This window comes from Drosophila santomea, chromosome 2R, assembly GCF_016746245.2.
Source record: "Drosophila santomea strain STO CAGO 1482 chromosome 2R, Prin_Dsan_1.1, whole genome shotgun sequence".
Lineage (NCBI taxonomy): Eukaryota > Metazoa > Arthropoda > Insecta > Diptera > Drosophilidae > Drosophila > Drosophila santomea.
Window position 1 is genome coordinate 17,122,084 of NC_053017.2, and position 21,746 is coordinate 17,143,829.

The 21,746-nt window shown below is 44.3% G+C and overlaps 2 protein-coding genes across 13 annotated transcripts; one reads left to right on the plus strand and one right to left on the minus strand.

Annotated features, from left to right (window-relative positions):
* Nucleotides 1–750: 750 nt before the first annotated feature.
* Nucleotides 751–15,410, plus strand: LOC120447049 (kinesin-like protein KIF13B). Of its 12 annotated transcripts, none has more exons than XM_039628418.2 (20): nt 751–887; nt 1,619–1,907; nt 5,387–5,474; nt 5,641–5,804; nt 5,872–6,388; nt 6,470–7,046; nt 7,111–7,683; nt 7,743–8,057; nt 8,171–8,212; nt 8,335–9,997; nt 10,053–10,198; nt 10,610–10,639; nt 10,990–11,092; nt 11,151–11,252; nt 12,002–12,022; nt 12,624–12,686; nt 12,767–13,177; nt 13,234–13,827; nt 13,894–14,205; nt 14,274–15,410. In XM_039628418.2, exons 2-20 carry the CDS (start codon nt 1,853–1,855, stop codon nt 14,351–14,353), a joined length of 5,856 nt encoding a protein of 1,951 aa, XP_039484352.1. In that variant the 5' UTR covers nt 751–887; nt 1,619–1,852; the 3' UTR covers nt 14,354–15,410. The 12 variants fall into 12 exon arrangements, with proteins under 12 accessions (XP_039484352.1, XP_039484353.1, XP_039484355.1 ...); XM_039628419.2 differs by having other exon boundaries at nt 11,154–11,252; XM_039628421.2 differs by lacking the exon at nt 12,002–12,022.
* Nucleotides 15,411–17,589: 2,179 nt separating this feature from the next.
* LOC120445925 (polypeptide N-acetylgalactosaminyltransferase 1) lies at nt 17,590–21,541 on the minus strand. Its single transcript, XM_039626584.1, has 4 exons — nt 21,417–21,541; nt 20,384–21,334; nt 18,931–19,452; nt 17,590–18,803 (listed from the first exon to the last, which is right to left on the minus strand). Exons 2-4 carry the CDS (start codon nt 21,043–21,045, stop codon nt 18,182–18,184), a joined length of 1,806 nt encoding a protein of 601 aa, XP_039482518.1. The 5' UTR covers nt 21,046–21,334; nt 21,417–21,541; the 3' UTR covers nt 17,590–18,181.
* Nucleotides 21,542–21,746: the final 205 nt, after the last annotated feature.

The following is a 21,746-nucleotide window of genomic DNA, read 5'->3' on the forward strand; positions in this document are numbered from 1 at the left end:
ACCCAGGAAAGTTCTACTGTACTGAATCGGAATTGCAAATCAGGAAGTGCCACTTAAATGCAATTGCAAATGGAATGGTTCAACAGGGAATGGTTATTTTCCAACAGGGTCAAAATAAATTACAGGATATAAGTACAACGAAAAACACCGATCCATTCCCCCATTAAAATAATAATAAGTTGAACACCAAACATTCTAAAAATGTATTCAGTTTTTAAGTGTTGATTTAAACAAGAAATCTAACTAAGACAAAATATAAAATCATAGGACCCAGTTATATTCTTAATTATTTTGTTTAAGGAATCTAAGGGAATCTAAGGAATCTGAAAATTCAAAGAATTTAATTAAAATAATTGAAAAATCTTAACAACAGTTAATTTGATTATCGAAAACTAGTTTATTACAATTAAAAATGAATTAAATATTATTTATTATTATATTTTATTTTGAAAATACTTACTACTAACTTACATACTAACATAATTTTAAATGTTATCATTAAATTAGTTTTTAACAACTTTTTTTTTCAAATATAAAGGTGAACAATTTTTAATACATCCAAAGTAAAATTTAAAAATAACGATGTTTTATTTCATAGCATCCACCGTTGATAATATGGGCACCCTGAAAACAAAATCCCTAGAACTTAGCGAATACACCCACCCAACCTAGCATTGAAAGGTATTTTTTGGTATTTTTAGTAATGAAAAAGGTGTTATTTTTTGGGCAACCTGCGCACGGTCACACTCATCGATAGTCGCAAAAGCAATCGATGATTCGCACCACAAGTAAAAATTGCTGAGAAAAACGAAAACGCGAAAAATGAAAACGCAATACAGAAAAGCAAAATTAAAGTGAAACCAAGTGCAAAAACGAAGGAGCTAAAGGTGCGTTCAAAAGCTAAGCATAAAACAAATAAAAAACACGCGAGTGCGCAGGCAAAAAAGGCCCCCATTTGTGTTGCTCCCCCCGAAGGAAAAAGAGCCATAAAAATCGATTCTTCAAAGAAGTCGCACACTGCGTTTGAGACTTTTTTGCGCGGGCGGTGGAGCCTGGCGTTACTTTTCGCCAACTTTTCGTGGAGCTCGAGGAGTCTTTGCATTTCGCGGGGCTTTCGAGGGTTAAAGAGAGCTACCTGTACAGTGTGCATACCTGCTGATCTACGTGTGTGTGTGTGTGGTTGTAGTTGTGTGAGAAAGTGCGAAAAGAATATCAAGTCTGTATGTATATATTCACATTTATTTGCACAGCCCTGAAAAATCGGACAGGACACTCGAATCACATTCTTAATTATCTAATTTCCAGTAAATATTTGAGTGTGTCTCGCGTAAATAACGGAATTCCAGCACATGACAATAAAACGTATCCGTGTGCGTGTGTGTGTGTGTGCGTATGTGTGTAGTAACAACAAAGCAAAAAAGCAAAAGCAAAACAAAGTGAATGACAAACGGCGAGAATGAAATGGAAACCCACCCCTCGCACCACCCGCTTACTGTTAGACGTGCGCCTGTGTGCGTGGCGCTAATTGAACTCACACAATATATATAATTTATTTTTTTGGCGCTCCACAAAAGCCACATATTTGTGAGTCAGCTTACGACATCCACCTGCCTTCCAGATTGCGTGCACACAACTCCCGCGAGGACGCAACTACGACAACTACAGCTACCAACTAACAACTAACGGTCATAAAAAGTCAAACGCAAGGCAGCCCGAGGAGAAGGTGCTAGCCACGCCCCCCGCTGCAGCCCCCGCGTAGGGAGCCCCGCCCACCCGCATCTCCACTCTGCTCCACTTAAATAGAGATTCGACAACAACACCCGCTGCATCCGCATTCACATCCGCATCCGCGATGGCGAGTGATAAGATCAAAGTCGCCGTAAGGGTGCGACCCTTCAATCGCCGAGGTAAGTGCCGATTTACATACATGCCCCACATAATCCCCTGCACTGAGAGAATTATTCGCATATCTTGGGGTTTATAAAAATGCTTCACAGTATATACAATGCCAGTATCATGCTCTAAAGGGCAGAATTTACATAATAACAATGAGCTATAGATAAACATTGCTTGTGTATTCTTAATTGTGCAAAATAGTATTTATGATTTATCGCCTAAATATTTGCCTTTGCATTACACACATTCTTTTCATTATTATTTTTTTTTTAAGTATATTAAAGTATCGCATTTTCTATAGATTTATAAAGTCATATACCAGACACTCAATTTATTCTCTAGAAGTTGATAATGTAGTTCATGAGGAGTTGCCTTGAGTGGCCCGCACTTTCCATTTTCCTCCGCACTTTTCCACATTGTTTTCCAACAATGGCCAATGGCAAAGCACTGCAGTTGCCTGCAATCAATAATGCAAACAACCAGGCAAGCGACTGTTTTTTTAGGCTAACGAAATTTACATGGGCTTCCTCGCTTCCTTTGAAATACGTTTTCGGTTTCGGTTTTCGTTTTTCCACTGCTGCGCCAGCGGATTTTTCGCAGGGCTTAAGAGGTACACCAACTGCAGTTGCTACCTACGGGATGGATTGGGATGGTATGTGATGGTGTGAGATTGTGTCCCTGGTCTGGTCGTCTGACAAACGATTTTCGTTTCCAGCTAATTTCGCGTTTCCCACTGCCAGCCACGAAGTGTTGCAAGTGCAAAATAACAAAATAACAAAATAACAAAATAAAAAAGACAGGCAACAGCGCTGTCAGCGTTTCCAATGTCAACACTGATCATTCACTTGGCTCGTCCATGACTCACACTCGTGGCGGCGGAAACGCAGGATAGCAGCGGAAATCAAGGGGTTCTACGACACATATGCCATATGCCAAACATACATACCTATGGATGTATGGATGTGGACGCATGTGTAGTTGTAGTTATTTGTGTGGCTGTGCGTGGGGCAAGGTCCACTTGGATCCCCGCTGTATTGACTGAATGGCAAACTGTGATTGCACATTTGTTTATATTTACATAAGGCACTGAATAAGTTACATTTATTGAATATTTGTGCACCCTACGTACAATATAAGTTGGCATAAAGTTTCATATATGCATACATAATCAAACTGCACTGAGACTTAGAAAGTATTCAATTTATATGGGTCACGATCCGCTTCGATTCCCGCATTATAAATTGGATGACTACGTCCTCCGATGACTGCCTATTTGTTTATATTTACATGATTCTATAAACGATTATTGCACTTATTTGTTGCTATTTTGTAGCTTTTTCATACAAAGTTATGACAAACCTGATTTGAGAGACTATCTTTATTTTTAGCAAAGCTAATGGATGGAAATAGGATAATTGCAAATGCACTCTGACTTTAGAGGTGGTCGATGTGCATTTGCATTCAGTTGAAGTGCAAATATAATTAAACACAAACGAATCTTTAATGGGATGTAGATCAAAGATTTCAATTTAAGATTTTAAATTTACATAGCCTTATAGGACATTTCTAAGTTAGTCAAATTTTGTACCACGCTAGTGCTTGCTACATGTGAAAATAATTAATTGCGGCCGTAGCACTTGTATACACTTGTTTATTGGCAAACAAACCACCACTTCTGGTTATCCATCATGATGTGTCACTTCTGTAATTCTTTCCGGCCAAGTTAGGCGTACGCATGGACTTAGTAACTGCGTGTATTTTTAGAAGTTTGACCGTGTTTTTGGCTTGTTTGTAGAGCAACTTGATCCGTTGCCGTTTTGCTGACTGAGGAGAGTAGTCGTGTCGTAGTCACCAGAAAGTCTGCGATAAGCAGCGCAGAAACGTTATCACCGCTGATAAAGTTGTTCCTTGTGCGATACCCATCGTGTTACACACTAGGAGTGACTGGCATTAGTCAATGGCGTATTTGGGCCATGTCCGTAACTGGTAACTGGTGACCTCTCGGAGTTGAGCTGGCCAGCAGAGCGTAAAATGAAAACAGAAAAGGCAATTTCAAACGCAAAGACACGCCAAAGGCAGCTGAAAAGTCAGGCGAAACAAGCTCAAAATGAAGTCACAGCTCTTTATTTTCTTACCAAAAAGCTTAACCTGTTTTCACTATGTGGCTGCCAGTGTATGCGAAGTGTATGTATGTTAATTTCAGCGCTGGACAATAGCGAAGTGAAAACCGTTTGAGGTTATACGAACTCGCCATCAAATCAACTGACCAGAACTACAAATGAGACCATCAAATAATTTATGGCACGCCTTCGTCACATTCGAGACTCGAGACTCAAAACTCTGGCCAAGACATGTAGCCCGTAGTCCGTGGCCAGCTTGAAGGGTCAGGTCTGTTCTCCTCTTCTCCTAAGTCCTTTGCGGCTTTCATTTCCATGTCATGTCACGTTCTCGGCTGTGTAACATAAACCGGAACGGAAGTTCCAAAGGCCAGGCAGCACACCAGGATATACATATATATTCTAGTACCTATAGCTATACCCCAACCATTCCATCCCGACTTGTGTGTTTGTGAGTGTGTGGGCCCAAATGTGTCTGCCCGTCTGGGTTTGGCTTTGACGTCGCTGTTTTCCCCAGCTCGTCATGTTTTGTGTGCTATATAGATATATGTATGTAGATATAGATATGGATATATAGTATGCCTTTGCCATTTCGCCGTTCTCTGCCATTTGGATCCGTTCCGTTTTGTTCGCAGTGAATGAAGTATGCGAAGGACACGAGGAGGCATCGGCATCGGAACTGAAATATTTCCACGATTTATTAGCTGGCACTCTTTTTTCACAAACCAGCCAGGATGAATGGAATAATCAACACGATAAGGTCACCTCGTTTGCGCGTACTTAATGCTGCTTTTAAGGAATGCACACCGTTGATAAAAACAGGATAAATACGTAAATTTATGAATGTAGGCAAAAGGAGTTATATGCTATCTATGAATACTGTATGTAAACTGGGAGGAAGACGGAATTATATATATAGCTGATTACAAACCGCCTATTGATACAACCAAGGGCAGCCAAAATCGGCTTTGAGAACTATCTAATCGTTCATTGTTTGATTGCTGCTAAATTATTTATTACACGGCCAGGTTGGGCAACTTAGTTTTCTGCCTTTTTACGTTTGTTTACAATTTATTTGAAAGCTTCCCTCCATTGAGATTATACTGGCATTGGCATTTTATACCCAACATGCACATTTATCGCCCCGCGCTCTCTACGAATCCATTTTCGCACTTATGTACGAAAAACCCAACACACTGGCTACTGTGCTATATGTGCAGGGTATAGCAAGTGTATAAAATTAAATTGTTTTTGCCACTTTGAACTCGTTATCACCCCAAGCGCGGAATAAAGGCGAAATTATCTCAATTTCACACATAACATATAAATATATTCCGGAACAGAGGTCTAAAACAGATTTTATTTGCTTACAGAAATCGAACTGGATACGAAATGTATCGTAGAAATGGAAAAACAGCAGACTATTCTGCAGAATCCGCCAACACTGGAGAAAATCGAAAGGTAAGGGGCTTTAAAACTCCACACATTCAAGTGCGTTTCACTGCATTATTTAGTCAGCTGTATGTTACACAACCAATTAAATTATACCGCGGCTTTTGGCCATATTGTAATGCCTTTGTAATACCAAACTGATTGCTAAATGCCTTTCAACGTTCGTTTAACGCAGAAAACAACCAAAGACATTTGCATTCGATCACTGCTTTTACTCATCGAACCCCGAGGACGAGAACTTTGCGTCCCAGGAGACTGTGTTCGATTGCGTGGGACGTGGAATTCTGGATAATGCATTCCAGGGCTATAATGCGTGCATATTCGCTTACGGCCAGACAGGTAAGATCCATCATCTGTGACTCACCATCGGTGCGTACTTCATTAATCTTTTATTGAAATTTTTTAGGTTCTGGCAAGTCCTACACGATGATGGGCTCCCAGGAGAGCAAGGGCATCATTCCACGTCTGTGTGACCAGCTCTTCTCGGCCATAGCAAACAAATCCACACCAGAGCTTATGTACAAGGTGGAGGTGTCCTACATGGAGATTTATAACGAGAAGGTCCACGATCTGCTCGATCCCAAGCCGAACAAACAGTCGCTCAAGGTACGCGAGCATAATGTAATGGGCCCGTATGTGGACGGACTGTCGCAGCTGGCTGTGACATCCTATCAGGATATCGACAACCTGATGACCGAGGGCAACAAGTCGCGAACGGTGGCCGCCACCAATATGAACGCCGAGTCGTCGCGCTCCCACGCCGTCTTCTCGGTGGTCCTCACGCAGATACTCACGGATCAGGCGACGGGCGTGAGCGGCGAGAAGGTGTCCCGCATGTCCCTGGTGGATTTGGCTGGCTCCGAGCGGGCTGTGAAAACGGGAGCTGTTGGCGATCGTCTCAAGGAAGGCTCCAACATCAACAAGTGAGTAATATTGCAGTGATCTGTATTTCTGATAAGAAGCAATCTGTTGAATGTTCTGATCTAATCTTGTGATTATTCCAGATCTCTGACCACACTTGGCCTGGTCATCTCCAAGCTGGCCGATCAATCCAATGGCAAGAAGAGCGGTAACGACAAATTCGTTCCCTACCGCGATTCCGTGCTCACCTGGCTGCTAAAGGACAACTTGGGTGGCAACTCCAGGACTGTAATGGTAGCGACAATCTCGCCGTCAGCAGATAATTACGAGGAGACGCTTTCCACGCTGCGTTATGCAGATCGAGCCAAGCGCATTGTTAACCACGCTGTTGTCAACGAAGATCCCAATGCCCGCATCATTCGTGAGCTGCGACACGAGGTGGAGACCCTCAGAAGTATGCTGAAACATGCCACTGGTTCACCGGTGGGCGATGTGCAGGATAAGCTAGCGGAGAGCGAGAACCTGATGAAACAGATTTCGCAGACTTGGGAGGAGAAGCTGGTTAAGACAGAACGCATTCAGAACGAACGGCAGCAGGCTCTAGAGAAAATGGGCATTAGTGTACAGGCCAGTGGCATCAAGGTAGAGAAGAACAAGTACTACTTGGTCAATTTAAATGCCGATCCGTCCCTCAACGAGTTGCTGGTCTACTATCTGAAGGTAAGCCTTAACGAAAAACTCATAGCCTCGGATAGATTAATAATTTACAACATTCCACTCTTAGGATCGCACACTGATTGGTGGACGCAGTATCAGTGGCCAGCAGCCGGATATACAACTTTCCGGTCTCGGAATTCAGCCCGAACACTGTGTGATCACCATCGAAGATAGTGGACTATATATGGAGCCAGTGCAGGGAGCGCGCTGCTTTGTCAACGGATCTGCTGCTGTCGAAAAGACACCACTCCAGAACGGCGACCGTATCCTGTGGGGCAACCACCACTTTTTCCGCGTCAACTCGCCGAAGAGTAACAACACTAGTATGTGCGCCTCGGAGCCCCAGACGCCGGCGCAACTGATTGATTACAATTTCGCACGCGATGAGATTATGCAGAACGAACTGAGCAACGACCCTATCCAGACGGCCATTGCTCGACTGGAACGCCAGCACGAGGAAGATAAGCAGGTGGCGCTTGAAAAACAACGTCAGGAGTACGAGCGTCAGTTCCAGCAGCTGCGCAATATTCTGTCGCCTAGTACACCGTATGCTCCTTACGCTCCTTACGATCCACTGCGCATGGGCAAGATTACCCCAAATACTCCCACCTCGCAGATGCGGGTGGAAAAGTGGGCACAGGTAAGCTAAGATCACTAAGCACTTGTGATTTTACTTAATATATAATTTCAAACTCTTAGGAACGAGATGAGATGTTCCGTCGCAGTTTGGGTCAGCTGAAAACGGATATTATGCGTGCGAATTCCCTGGTCCAGGAGGCCAACTTTTTGGCCGAGGAGATGGAGAAGAAGACCAAGTTTTCAGTCACTCTGCAGATTCCGCCAGCCAATCTGAGTCCCAACAGAAGGCGTGGGGCATTTGTCAGCGAACCCGCTATTCTGGTGAAGCGCACAAACTCCGGTAGCCAGATCTGGACGATGGAGAAGCTGGAAAACAAGCTGATTGACATGCGCGAGATGTACCAGGAGCACAAGGAGCGCGTTTTAAACGGATTGGTATGTTGGCATCGATTTGATTATTTTTCATCTACTTGTTGCCATTGTGCTGTGTACTAACCATTTATAATTGTATCGATTCACACACGCATTCAATTAACCCCTGACTACAGCCCCTTATAGAGCCATTCTCAGACGACGAGTTCGATGACAAGGTAATTAAGACACCACACCCCCACCACCCCAAAACATGAACACCACACACGTTTAAACTATGATGTAGCTAGTATTGTTTTGGATCTCCCAGTCAATGTTAACTAACCTCGGATTTCCGCAGGACGAGGATAATGCCAAGCCACAGGATCCGTTTTACGAGTCGCAAGAGAACCACAATCTCATTGGCGTGGCAAATATATTCCTGGAGGTTCTGTTTCATGACGTCAAGCTGGACTACCACACGCCGATCATCAGCCAGCAAGGCGAGGTAGCGGGTCGTCTACAGGTGGAGATCGAACGGATTGCCGGCCAAATGCCACAAGACCGCATGTGCGAGTCCGTCTCAGAATCGTCTGGCGATTCACGGGACGAGTACGATGACCCGGTGGATCCCTCATCCAATCAGATTACCTGCCGTGTGACGATCAAGTGCGCCAGTGGACTGCCATTATCGCTCTCCAACTTTGTCTTCTGCCAGTACACTTTTTGGGGTCACCAAGAGATGGTTGTCCCGGTTATCAATGCCGAATCAACGGCGCACGACCAGAACATGGTGTTTAAGTTCGAACACACCCAGGACTTCACGGTTACCATAAACGAAGAGTTTTTGGAGCACTGCATAGAAGGAGCTCTGTCCATCGAGGTGTGGGGCCATCGCAGTGCCGGCTTCTCCAAGACAAAGGGCTGGGAAGTGGAGCAGCAGCAAGCCAAGGCCCGTTCCCTGGTCGATCGCTGGGCGGAGCTGTCGCGGAAGATCGAGCTTTGGGTGGAGATCCACGAGCTTAATGACAACGGCGAATATTCGCCTGTAGAGGTGACCAATCGCAACGAGGTCTTAACCGGTGGCATTTACCAGTTGCGTCAGGGTCAGCAACGGCGTGTAAATGTACGAGTGAAGCCGGTGCAGAACTCTGGCACCTTGCCCATTATCTGCCAGTCGATTGTGAACGTTGCCATTGGCAGTGTGACAGTGCGATCTCGGCTGCAGCGACCACTGGATTCTTACCAGGAGGAAGATCTCACCGTGCTGCGCGAGAAGTGGAGCGAAGCACTGGGACGAAGACGTCAATATCTTGATCAACAAATCCAAATGCTTATAAAGAAGGAGGAGAAGAACGAGCAGGAGCGAGAGAGGGAGCTAAGCTTGGTTCATCAGTGGGTCTCGTTGACGGAGGAGCGCAATGCGGTGCTGGTGCCAGCTCCTGGCTCAGGCATTCCCGGAGCACCTGCCTCATGGGAGCCACCGTCCGGCATGGAGCCCCATGTGCCCGTCCTCTTCCTCAACCTTAACGGCGACGATTTGTCGGCACAGAACACCAACGATGAGCTCTCCGTCGCGGGCATTAATTCCATTCTGTCCAAGGAGCATGGACATAAGTTCTACACGCTGCAAATCCTGCAGCACCTGGATAAGGACGTGTGCTGTGTGGCCAGCTGGGACTCTTCGATGCACGACAGTCAAGCCCTGAACCGTGTCACTGAGGCCAACGAGCGGGTCTACCTTATTCTGCGCACCACGGTACGCCTTTCGCATCCAGCGCCCATGGATCTCGTGCTCCGCAAGCGACTGAGCATTAACATCAAGAAGGGACAGACGCTAACCGACCGCCTTAAGAAATTCCGACTCGTGCGGGGAGAGAATGCCATCTGGCAGAGCGGCGTCACCTATGAGGTGGTCTCTAACATTCCAAAGGCTTCCGAGGAGTTGGAGGACCGCGAGTCCCTTGCGCAATTGGCGGCCAGCGGAGATGATTGCTCCGCAAGTGATGGCGAAACCTACATAGGTAAGAATGCTTCCATAAAGGTGCTCAGGATCACATTGACATTCTTATCCCGTAGAGAAATACACGCGCGGTGTTTCGGCGGTGGAGAGCATACTGACTCTGGATCGACTGCGGCAGAATGTGGCGGTCAAGGAGCTGGAAACGGCACATGGTCAGCCGCTCAGCATGCGCAAGACCGTCAGTGTGCCGAACTTCTCACAGGTAAGGATGTGGGTTAGTTGGGAAACCCATACTGCTCATTCCATCGAGCTGCTGCTGCTGCTGCGCCGCTTCCACTATTCGTCGCTGCCGCCGCCGCCGCTGAATTATGTGCTTCCACTTACTCACCTAACACACTCGAGCAAAATTAACCAAAAACGTCTGACTAAACGCAAATTCTTTCTCTTTTCACACTTTTTCTATGCGCTTTCACCAAACTAACCCCCAAAAAAATTTTGTGTTTAACCACCGATAAAAACGACAAAATTAACAAAATCCAAAATTCGGCGCGCACTTCCTGCAATTTTGAATTTCCTCCTCTGTGTGTGTGTGTGTATTGGTATTATCCTGTCTTTATGTTTATGCTGTGTACGTGTGTGTGTTGCCCCAAAACGCTTCTCACTGCGCACATAGGCGGTCAAAGACACCACCAATACCGGGAGTGTAAGTAACTAGTATCCTCTTTTCTGTTTTCTGTATTCCGTACTGTGTTTCCTTGTGTCCTGTGCCGAGCACCGTACAAAGAGCTTTAGTAGTTGGAGTTTTCTTAAGTTCCCTCTTGACTATTCTACTGCTAACTTCTAACTATCTTATAAATCGATTTGTGTGCGCCCTTCAGTTAGCCATTTCTGTAACGTTTGGAATTGATATGTTTGTGTTTATTTATTTTTCGTTTTTTTTTTTTGTTTAATTAAACCATTTTTGTTTCATCCTGTTGAATAACATTTGTTCCTTAAAAAACCGTACGCATATCACATTTATGATGCAAGCAACTCATAAATAAACTTACGCAGATTATGCGCTTCGATGCATCGATGGAGTCGCTGCTGAATGTGGGACGATCCGAGTCCTTTGCCGATCTCAATAACAGCGCTTTAGGCAACAAGTTTACTCCAGGTGAGCTGCCTTTCGTATGATTAATTTTAATTGTATTTAATTCTCCAATTTCAAACAGCAGGTCACAGTCCAGCGGGAGCAGGCGGAGTCATCCGAAGTCGCCACAGCTTTGGAGGCAAAGGAAGCAGCGATGATTCTCCCGGAAAAGCCTTTGGAATTGGTGGGTATTTCGTTGGTCTACGCGAGTGCGCAAACCCAACATTTTTCTTCTATATACTCACCATTAATATTTGAGCAAAAATTCTAAAACTATAATCCATATAACCGAGTTTTTAAACACACTATATATTTTACTAAGTAATTTTGCATATGCTTATGCGCAGGAGAATTTATACACAACCTAGTTGAAGCCAAGCTCATGAGCAAGGGATTTATCTTTGTTTCAAGTTTTGGTTCTCTTAAAGAATCGAACAAATTTGTAGATTACTTTGAGCATTACGCAATTTGTTACTTGTAGTTGTACTTAGTGCAGATAAATTTACATAATCCTAATGGCAACAAGATAAATCCTTGTCGAACTGTTTGTTTACTTATGCTTTCTTCGTGCTCAAGAGCAACTCCCCCAATGGCAATAGATTCCAACTCTGTGAACTGTCGCATTGCTTAGTTAAACTTTCAAAACCCAATTTGTTTGCTTTGCTTCGATGCAACACCTGCAGCAACCAAGCAATTAGCAAGAGTAACCGCATTAACTCGATCTGAGGACTCGAGCGATTCTTCGTCTTAATGCACACGACTGTTCCACATTCCATTGCTTATCATATAAATTGACATGCATCCATGAAAACATAACCATACCGAACCAAGCCCACATAGCTTATCGTACTTACTATATGGTTTCTCACACTGTCCAACTCTTTTCTGTGTTTTCAACATAACGTTATCTATACGAAATTCCACGGCCAACAGGCTCAATATCTCTGCTGTCAGGTAAAGGCCAAACTTATGCCCAATTCAAATCCGAAGGTGCATTCTTGATTGCTATGCATTGATTGTTAGTTGAGTTTCATTTTGTCTGTCTCACAACCCCCCATCTATACACCCACTCATCTGCAGACATGTATCTTTCATTAACCCATGACCCCAGATGAAAGGGATTGGTTTGTGCCCAATTTAGAACTGTTTATATGTAGTTTTGTGTTAGTTCTGTTTGCTGGTAACTCTGTCTTTACATCATACCCAAGACTCTCATCTAAAAAAGTCATCGCGACCAAGTTCAGTTGTACATTCATCTCCAGGACATTCGATCCACTCCATTCCAGCCACCCACGCAATCCGGTGCACAAATCACACAGCAGCAAAGCACACAGCACGAGATCTAAGCACGAGCCGCGTTTTTGTAGAGATTATTATCCCTAGAATCTAGACCTTTGTTTGATTTTCCTTTGATGTTACTATAGTGTGTTGCGGGGGTTGCGAGTTAGTCGCATCCCTGGCCAGTTTGATCACTCATTGAAGTCTGTAAATTGCATTGTAACTTAACATAACTCATAATCATTGTCTTCCCTGCCCCCCAAAATGTGGAATGCAGCGCGTCCAACATTTTTGAATCTCAATTTGAACTTGAACACTTTGAGAATTGCGCCAACGAAACGTATGTGGTTTGTCTAGCTCTTAGCTTAGAGTTTTATTTGCAACGAATCTATTGACCATAGCATTTTGATATCTCCACAGCTTCGCCAGCTACTAGTAAGCTGCTGGGCATGCGCATGACCACGTTGCACGAGGAGCCACTGGGCGGACACAGATCTCTCGACGAAGAGCCTGAGGATAGCTACAGCGACTCGGAGTACGCTGCCGAGTACGAGCAGGAGCGGCAGCAAAACAAAAGCATGGCCACGCGATCCCGCCTCACGGCTTCCAAGACCATGGACTCATTCATGGACGTCAGCAGCCATTCGAACCAGAGCTACTTGAGTTACACGTCCAGTGCCAACACTAACATGAAGCATCTGACCGGCTTGGCGACGCTGAGCATGAGCTCATCCACCAGCAGTGGCTATGGTTCTCAGGCTGTCTCCTGCAACAATCTGAGCAACGAGGATATTGCTTCAATGCGTTCCATGAGCATTGATGAGACTCCAGGTGGGATATTACCATTTCTAATTTTACCACAACATATTAATAATTGTATTCCTTAGATTTCGATCGAGTCAACTCGAACTCGCCACCGAACCGGCTGGCACGAGTTAACCCCTTCCTTAAGGACATGCCCAAAGCTAAAATACAAGAGCAACCAGAGCCGCAGGCCAAGAAGCTGCAGGAAGCATTCACGCATCCGTTGGAGCAGCTGGAGGCCAGGGAAAACGCACAAAGTGACGAAGATGAATGCGCGCAACTGCCAAAGAATAACAACAACAACGAGGACTTGGTAAAGGAGCCGAATCAACCTGCAGGCCAAACGGAGATGGAAGAAGCTGAACCGCAACCTGAATCACGAACGGAGTTTGCCACAGACAATCAGAACGGCAACAGGTCCTCCGACGAGTTAAGCCACAGTTCCGAGGATCTGCTCGAAGGCGATGGCATCGTCCGGGAAGAGTTGCCCGCCGGAAAGGTGGTGCGGCGCAAGAAGTCCAACACCCAGCCCCCGACCAATGGCAACAGCATAAATAACAACAACAACAGCACAAGCCAGGCACCACGCATCAATCACCGGGCATCGGTGGCCAAAATGGAGGGTCTGGCCGCATACATGGACTCTAGCATTATGACCAGCAGCACAGAAGTTGATGGTGAATATCTATTGTTATATATTGTGTCCACCGCTTTAAATTAATGATTCAACTAATATTTTTCAGAGGAAAGCAAGGATGTGGAAGTGGTTCTGCCCGAGTGGATTGAGGTGGGCGAGTCAGTGGTAATCCGACCCTATAACACCAGCGGCGTCATCCGCTTTGTGGGGACCACGGAATTCCAACCCGGTGCTTGGATTGGCGTTGAATTGGACACACCGACGGGCAAAAACGACGGCAGCGTGAAGGGCGTTCAGTATTTCCAGTGCAAGCCCAAGCACGGCATGTTTGTGCGCTCCGATAAGTTGATGCTGGACAAGCGTGGCAAGGCGATGCGAGCCTACAAGGCCGCCGAGAAGAGCAACAGCATCAGCAAAGGTGAGTGGGATGGCATTGGATATGGACAGCGTTAATTAACTGATACATATATATATTATTTGCCACAGAGATGAGTACCTCGATGACTGGTTCGATGACACGATCCAAGAGCCGCGGCGATTCGCTAAACCTTTCGGCGCGTAAATGATTGTACCCAAAGTGTTCGCATCAGCTGCAGCGTTGGACTAATTGCAGGCAATCGACGGTAGCCACCAGCGCTGCCAGCAGCCAGCCGGCGACCTGCCACAGATTGCGTGCAACCAGCGGCGCTGCAGATGCGAACAGTCATGGCAAGAAATGCTATGCCAATCGACGCTCGACGGCCTTCTAAAGCCGCCAACCAGGATGACAATGTCGAGAACGAGGTGGACGAGGGAAATGCGACTCGACAAGCAACGAACAATGCGGAGCATACTCTTCATGCCAATCATATTCTAGCTTACTTACCTATTCTCACCCCATGCCGCAAATGAAATGCCGTACACTTATCCACACGCTTCTCTAAGTAGTTTAAGGCGGTGTCTACAGCAGAACTAATTATTAATCTAGCTAAACTAAACTAAATGAAACGAATCGATACTAATCTAAACTAAGCCGGGTAGGCATTTGCGTAGTTGCAATATTTCGAACACTTGAGCGAGATCGTAAAATTTAGCGACCCTTCGATAAATGTATATGTGAAACAATCACTTTTGATTCCATTGTTTTGTGTTCGTGTAGTTAATTGTCGTTTATTGCTTTTCGATTTTTGAATGAAGCGCTTTACTTGATATATTTTGTAATGGTTCTTTGCCTTTAGTTTAGTTAAATTGTTTTTGATATCAATGTGACTTGGTTAACGATGAGCTTATATGTTTACTTGTTATTGACTATATTCAATATATAAATCATTTGTATATATTTATAATTAAGACCTTGCAATAATTTCGTCTCCATGTTTCCTTTCCTAAGCTCATTTTCTTTTTAGCGCATTTATATACAATTACCAATACAATACGATGTTAGTAATAATGAAAGCAACATATTCTTTAGAGCTGCGTCTAAGCAATTGAAGCCTCCTAAGATTGTCGTATCTTGGAACTTACTCCCCGATTAAGTCGCTTCGCACCGTCGCAGTTAATGTGTAAATTGTATTATTTTCATGTGATGTATTTATAATTTCCTTTTATATATGCATATATATAAATAAAATTTATTTTACCGTATACGTAGCTCATTATTTATGATTTCTTTTATGTTACCATCCCGTCCGGAAAGTGCAATATAAGTGTTAGGATCTTTAAGTTGTATTTATCAATGTTGAAGGTTGTGTGACTATGTTTGTGAGGCGTTTTAAGTACCATTAACTTAGCACCGAGCCAGAAGTTGGTGTAAAGTCCAAAAATGAATGAAAGAAAGCAATAATTGCATTAAATATTCGATTTTATGTTAAGATACTTTAATAATCGTACACAAAGATGATTGAAAATGTGCCGAAATGAGATGCGAAAGTCAATGATTATATCTGGCACCGGCTAAAGAACGTTTGTACGTAAAACCGTAAACGTATCCATCCATCCATCCAACCAACCAACATCCAAAGCACTCCAAAACTGAGTCTGAGATAAATTGCAATTTAAAACACAATAAGAGCGATTTACACTTAGAAAAAATCCAAAAACGAAACTGAAACTAAAATCCAACAGAAAACGGTTGGGGACGTGTCAAAGGTCAAGCCCAACTGGAAGATCTACAACCATTCATCCAGTGTATACAAGCATAAATATACACCACTTATATATATATTAGGTATATATTTTCGAACTGTTTTTCTACTTGCGTAAAAGCGAAAAGCAACTACCAAAATATACTTGAAAATACGTCCAAAATTTAAAATCCAAGGTCAAGATACAACTATGATATATACTTACAACTGCATGGATATTCATGAATATAAATATAAATTGCATATTTACTAATGATAAACCCAAATGAGACAGAACTAATTTAAATATTGAGTGCTCCCTGGGGGAATCCCGAAATAAATAATAAATCCCAACCAGGGGCATTTGTTTGAGTATGTGTGTGCATTTTGTAGACGCCGCAATTTCAAATTGCTAATTCAAATCGGTTGAGCATTATTACAATTCAGAATTAATTTAATCACATGAATGTACATAGTGAGTGTGGCATTATGAACGGCAAAATCACCATCAAATTAACGCATTTAACTAGCGCAAATAACTAGTGGTTCAATTAGAGGTTGATTGAGTAACAAAATCGAGTAACCGATTGAAAACGAAAGTTTCGCATAGCAGCCCAAGTCAGTTTATTTGTAAAATAGATCGAGAATCCATAGTTGTAGGCAGTGTGCAATGAATGAAATTAAAATGAAATTAAGTAGCCGTAGAGATCGCGATTGGAACGCCGACAAATTGAATCGTACCTTGACGTTATTAAAGAATTAATCATATTTTTGTGCAATCTAGTGCAGTTCTCATGCAGTCATGCAATCAGCCCCGCAAATGCAATAGTTTGCCATTGCATATAGCATCTAGCCTATAGCATATAGCATCTAGCCTCTCTAGCGTAACGGAATGTTAGGCACACACATATTATATGGGCTATGGGATACAGGATCGGAAGGCATCCTTCGGAAGAGTTTACTCGTAAGTTTGCGCACTCTTAGAGCTTTTAGCACGGTCAACGAATAAATGTTATTACACCACCACAATTATAGCTCGACTCCATCTGCCGTTAAATAAACTATCCAAGAGTTCAGTCACGAGTTAATGAATAAACTAAACCATATGCAAGTTCTGCTTTATCATACTCGCAGTACACAAACAGACGTACGATGCCAAGCCATTGTTGATGAATTTGGTTCTGTTCGTTCGGTTTGTAAGTACGGATAGGCCAGTTTAGTTCACTACTCACTTGTAGTTGCGAATGCAGAGCAAATTCACAATTCAGAACAGACTAGAGTGCAGAATATATAGGTGTCAGCAGCGAAAACCGTAAAGATAATTCTAGTAATTTACAATTGTTTTACTCCAATTTAAGTATTTTAATGCAAACACGCCAGAGAAACAAACAACAAAAAGCAAAAAACAAAAAACACACGCGTAATCAGCAAATTTAAACAACTTCAACAACAGCAAAACAAAATAAAAGAGAATATGAAATATGTACTTATATCTATAAATACAAATATACAAACATGCAATGGACATTTTTCAATGGAGTTGGCTTTAATTTCACAGCTGGGGGCTAAACTCGCACCTGTCGCTCTGCTGGGTCAACAAGCAGCAACTGCGATAATAACGCCGAGCTCGGCCTTGACTGCTACTAACTGGTTACATTTCGTTGGCCCAACACCTTCGACCCAAGTGAGGCTACTAATGGTTCGTTTGAAGATGTACATCCTCCAGTCGGACGTTTTTTATTAATGAAAACAAATGGCAAAATGGTTATGTTAGTAGATAAATGCTTACAACACTTTTAGTTTACAGTTTACATAGTTGGTTATTGCTGGATGCTCTCACGCAGGAGAGCTCCTTGTTGAATCCCTGGCCATGGAATGCAATCGTTCCACACCCTGCCTTACATCCTTACACGATCACATGGCGACTATATCATTTACATAGGATGGTTCGACTCACTATTCTTACAGCTTGCTCTATTTATATATTATATTTATACACACAAAGTACACAACACACAGTTAATTGTTATTAGCTTTCCAAATGACTCGTTTGCGTTTGATTTGCTTGTTTCCTCTTTTGATTTGATTCCATTGGATTTGATTTGCACTAGCTACCCCATCTCTTCTTATTATACACGATTTGTGTATAGAAAATATATAATTCTAGGATTCGATTTATGTATTTACAAAAGGGTTGTTCTAATTTGAATTCGAGTTCCGTTCAGTCGGCGTTAGTCAGTATCTCTCAGTTGCTTTGGTCCCCATCCCATTCCCCCGCTACACCTCATCTCCTCAGTGTTCAATGGTCCATCGTTGGGATTCGCTCTGGGGATTGCAAGGCGCCACCTGGGCGTCGTCCATGCTCTTCTGTCCCTGGTGATCCAGACACATGCCCGTGTTGCTGTGAATGATGTGCTGGTGCTCGTACCGCCACTGCTCGTTGAACTCATCGTTCTCCATGCAGGGCACCATCACCACCCGGTACGGTGGAGACTCGCTGTGCTGCACGGTTGCACAGCTTAGTTCGTTGCGCAGAACATTTGTGTTGGTGAAGGAGAACAGCTGCGACTTCTGCAACACCTTGCCGCATGGATACAAGCCGGCGTTGTAGGGCTTTTCATTGTTCTGCAGCAAATCATCCAGGCATATGTTGGAATTCAGGGCGTGCACCTTGCCCCATCCCTGCACGTCCTTGGTGGGCACAAACTTTTCCGGATAGATGTTCTTCAGGTACCACTCAAAGCTCTTGCAGCGGAGCTTCTTGCGCAGCATTACTCGGTGGGTGACATCGCCAATGTCCGCGTGGAACTTCAGGTCTGGCCGGTTGAGGAAGAATATGTTTATGTACTCATCCATCCACACCAAAGCCATGCGGGCAGTATTAATACCGTGCGTATCGCGATCGTTGGGGAATCTTGAAAGAATTTAAATGAGCTCATTATAATACAGCAAAAGAGATGACAATAAAGTTACCATATCTACCACTGAAGGTCAGCTTGACCATAAATTATAAATTATAAATACTAGTTCCTTTGGCTTACTTGTAAGGATGGAAGTCGCGGAATATGTGCCCCACGCGGGAGCAGGGAATAGTCTCGATGGTGCCGCCGCACTGCCATATGCGGAAGGACATCTCCAGGTTCTCACCACCCCAACCGTCCATCTGTTCGTCGTAGCTGCCCACTTCCCAGAAGTAGCGTCGATCTATGGCGAACAGGCCACCAGCCATAGTGGGACTGTATGCTGGACAGATCTCCCGCTCGTGCTTGCACTCGCGTCGCTGGCGCTGTTTCTCCCGCTCCGGCAGATTGATCCAGTCAAAGTGGCCGTTCCATTGGAAACCGCCGACCTGGAAGGATTTGTAGCCATTGGTGCTGTACTGGAAGTCGTTGGCGTCGATGACATCGATAATGGGCACCAGCACGCTCGTTCGCGACTCCTTGATGCGCTGCAGGAGTGGCTCGCACCAGCCAATGTTACCCTCGCAATGGGCGTCCAGGAAGATGAGCACATCCCCTGTGGCGATTCGCGCTCCGGCCAATCGGGCACGAATCAAGCCCAATCTGCAAAGAGACGGGCGAAAACTTTCTTTAGCTATGTGAAGGGCAAAACAAAACAAATTTATTGGGTCATTCGAAAACCTTCGATCGTCTGCCAAGCACGATTAACACCAACCTACATGGCATCCACCGCATGAAGTCATCCGAAAGTCGGCAAAGCTCACGGGTTGGCCAGTGTAATGCACGCAGAAACCGAGTCTGAGTCTGGGAGTTACAAAAAGTCAAGCCCAACACACATAATCGTAACTTGACGAACTGGTTTTCTCTTCTCTTCATTTTTTTTCGGCTTTTAGTTTTTGGTTTTTTGAGCGTTTGTCGGTTCTGGCCAAAAAGAAGATGCTCCATGCGCGTCTGACAGGGCAAACAAGTTATTCAAATGAGTTCAAGTCGTCAGCGTTTCGATTAGCCAAATTACTGAACTGAACTTTTCCTAGCCCATGGGCCATAATGGAAACGATCTAGGTGTCAAATTTTCACCTGTTATGCACAGTTGCACTTGTGAACAACAATTAAGAAACTTTTATATACTTGATTTCCGTTTTTAATATGCAGATTTCTATTCATAGCTAAACTAGTGAGATAAATGCTTCGAATTGTATCTCAAAAAACACGAAAGCATGCTTTAAGTCTAACACCTAGTATTTGCATATGCCAAAGGTCGTATTGAAAGTGAATGGGCAACTATAACTACTAACTTCGCCACTAATCAAGTCAATATATAACACCTATAAAAACGGAATTTCACTGAAATTCTTTATCATTTCATACTACCTTGCGGTAATAGCACACGTATTCTCCCCATTCCGCATTGGGAAAATCCGAACAGCTTTTTCTGTTGCTTGTGGGTACACAGATATTCCAGATACATTTGTTCATAAGTAGAGTAACGGCAGTTCGACTTTAATGGGTCAGCCACCTTGTAGCTTCAACTCACCGGTTCTTGAGGCGCAGAATGGTGACCTTCCCCGCGGGAATTCGCGTGCGCACATAGTAGTCCAGCTTGGCGCCCAGTTCCACGTTGTCGCTGCCATCATCCACCAGGATGATCTCCTTGAGGGCCTTCTCGTTGCAGGTGCTCAGCGTGCTGTGCACGGTCCGCAGCAGCACGGAGTAGGGTTCGTTGAAGAAGATGATGACCACACTGGCGGTGGGCAGGGAGCCAGCATCGAAACGCTGCTTGGCGCACAGTGGATTCCGGTGGTCACCGACACTCCGGTTGTAGGACAACTGCTCGCTTAGCTCCTCGTTGAGGGCGATCTTCTTGTAGATGGCATCGCCTCGCTCTTTGGCGGCACCAGAAAGGTGCACTGCCACGCCCTGTTCGCCGAGTCCCGCCTTCTGTTTCTGCAGATCCAGTTGGATGATTTGTTCGTAGGGCGACTGGGTGACAGGTCGGGCTATCTCGTTCTCACTGTCGCTATACGCCTCGTACCGCTCGCGTCCGTGACCTCGCAGAGCGGCCACTCGGATGGGTGGCGCCACAGGTGGCTCCTCGACTGAACCATTATGCTGCACCTTGCTGTAGAGGATAAAGCAGAGGGCGACTAGGATGAAGATGATCAGTTTGCCGTAGAAGGAACGGAACCGAGGCAGCATGTTGACTTAAAATATCTTCTGACTGGGACTGGTGGTATCTGGGATTCTGAGGTAGCACTATCTGTCACTCCACTCAAAAGTGGCTCTGCGGATCGGATCGTGTGCGTCCGCTGTCCGCTGTCCGAATTAATTCACTACTCGATGATCATTTAACTCCGATTCGCTGGCGAAAAATCCAGACACTTTGTATGTATGATTCGTGGCTTCTCGGTTCGCCCACAATTCCAGTTTCTTCCCGCTTTCCGTTGAGCGCCGCACACCGCCGCTGTGTGGAGTGGCTTAAACTAGACTAAATGGCAATATTAATTCTATGCGCGACTGCCGCAACAACAAATGAAACACAACAACAATAAAAAACAACGAAAACTTACTCGGGCATGTTTTCTATACGCTGTTGCTTCAAGCGTTAGTGCATTTTCGGGTACTTTTTTAGCAACAGCTGTTACGTCGCCGCTTTGCAGCATTGCTACAGTGGGTCAGCACTGCTTGAAAACTCCTGGTTCACATTTTCAAATTGAAAATTAATAGTATTAACTATTAATATTTGTGCACACAGATAGTAGGCGCCCAGGTGCTGTATACAAATGTACAACAATGTGATACATTTTGTTCACAGTGGGTCGAAAACTTCTTCTATTTATTATAAAAGCATTTTTAACAATGTTTTTAAGCAAATAAAGTGTATAAAATTGCTAATCATA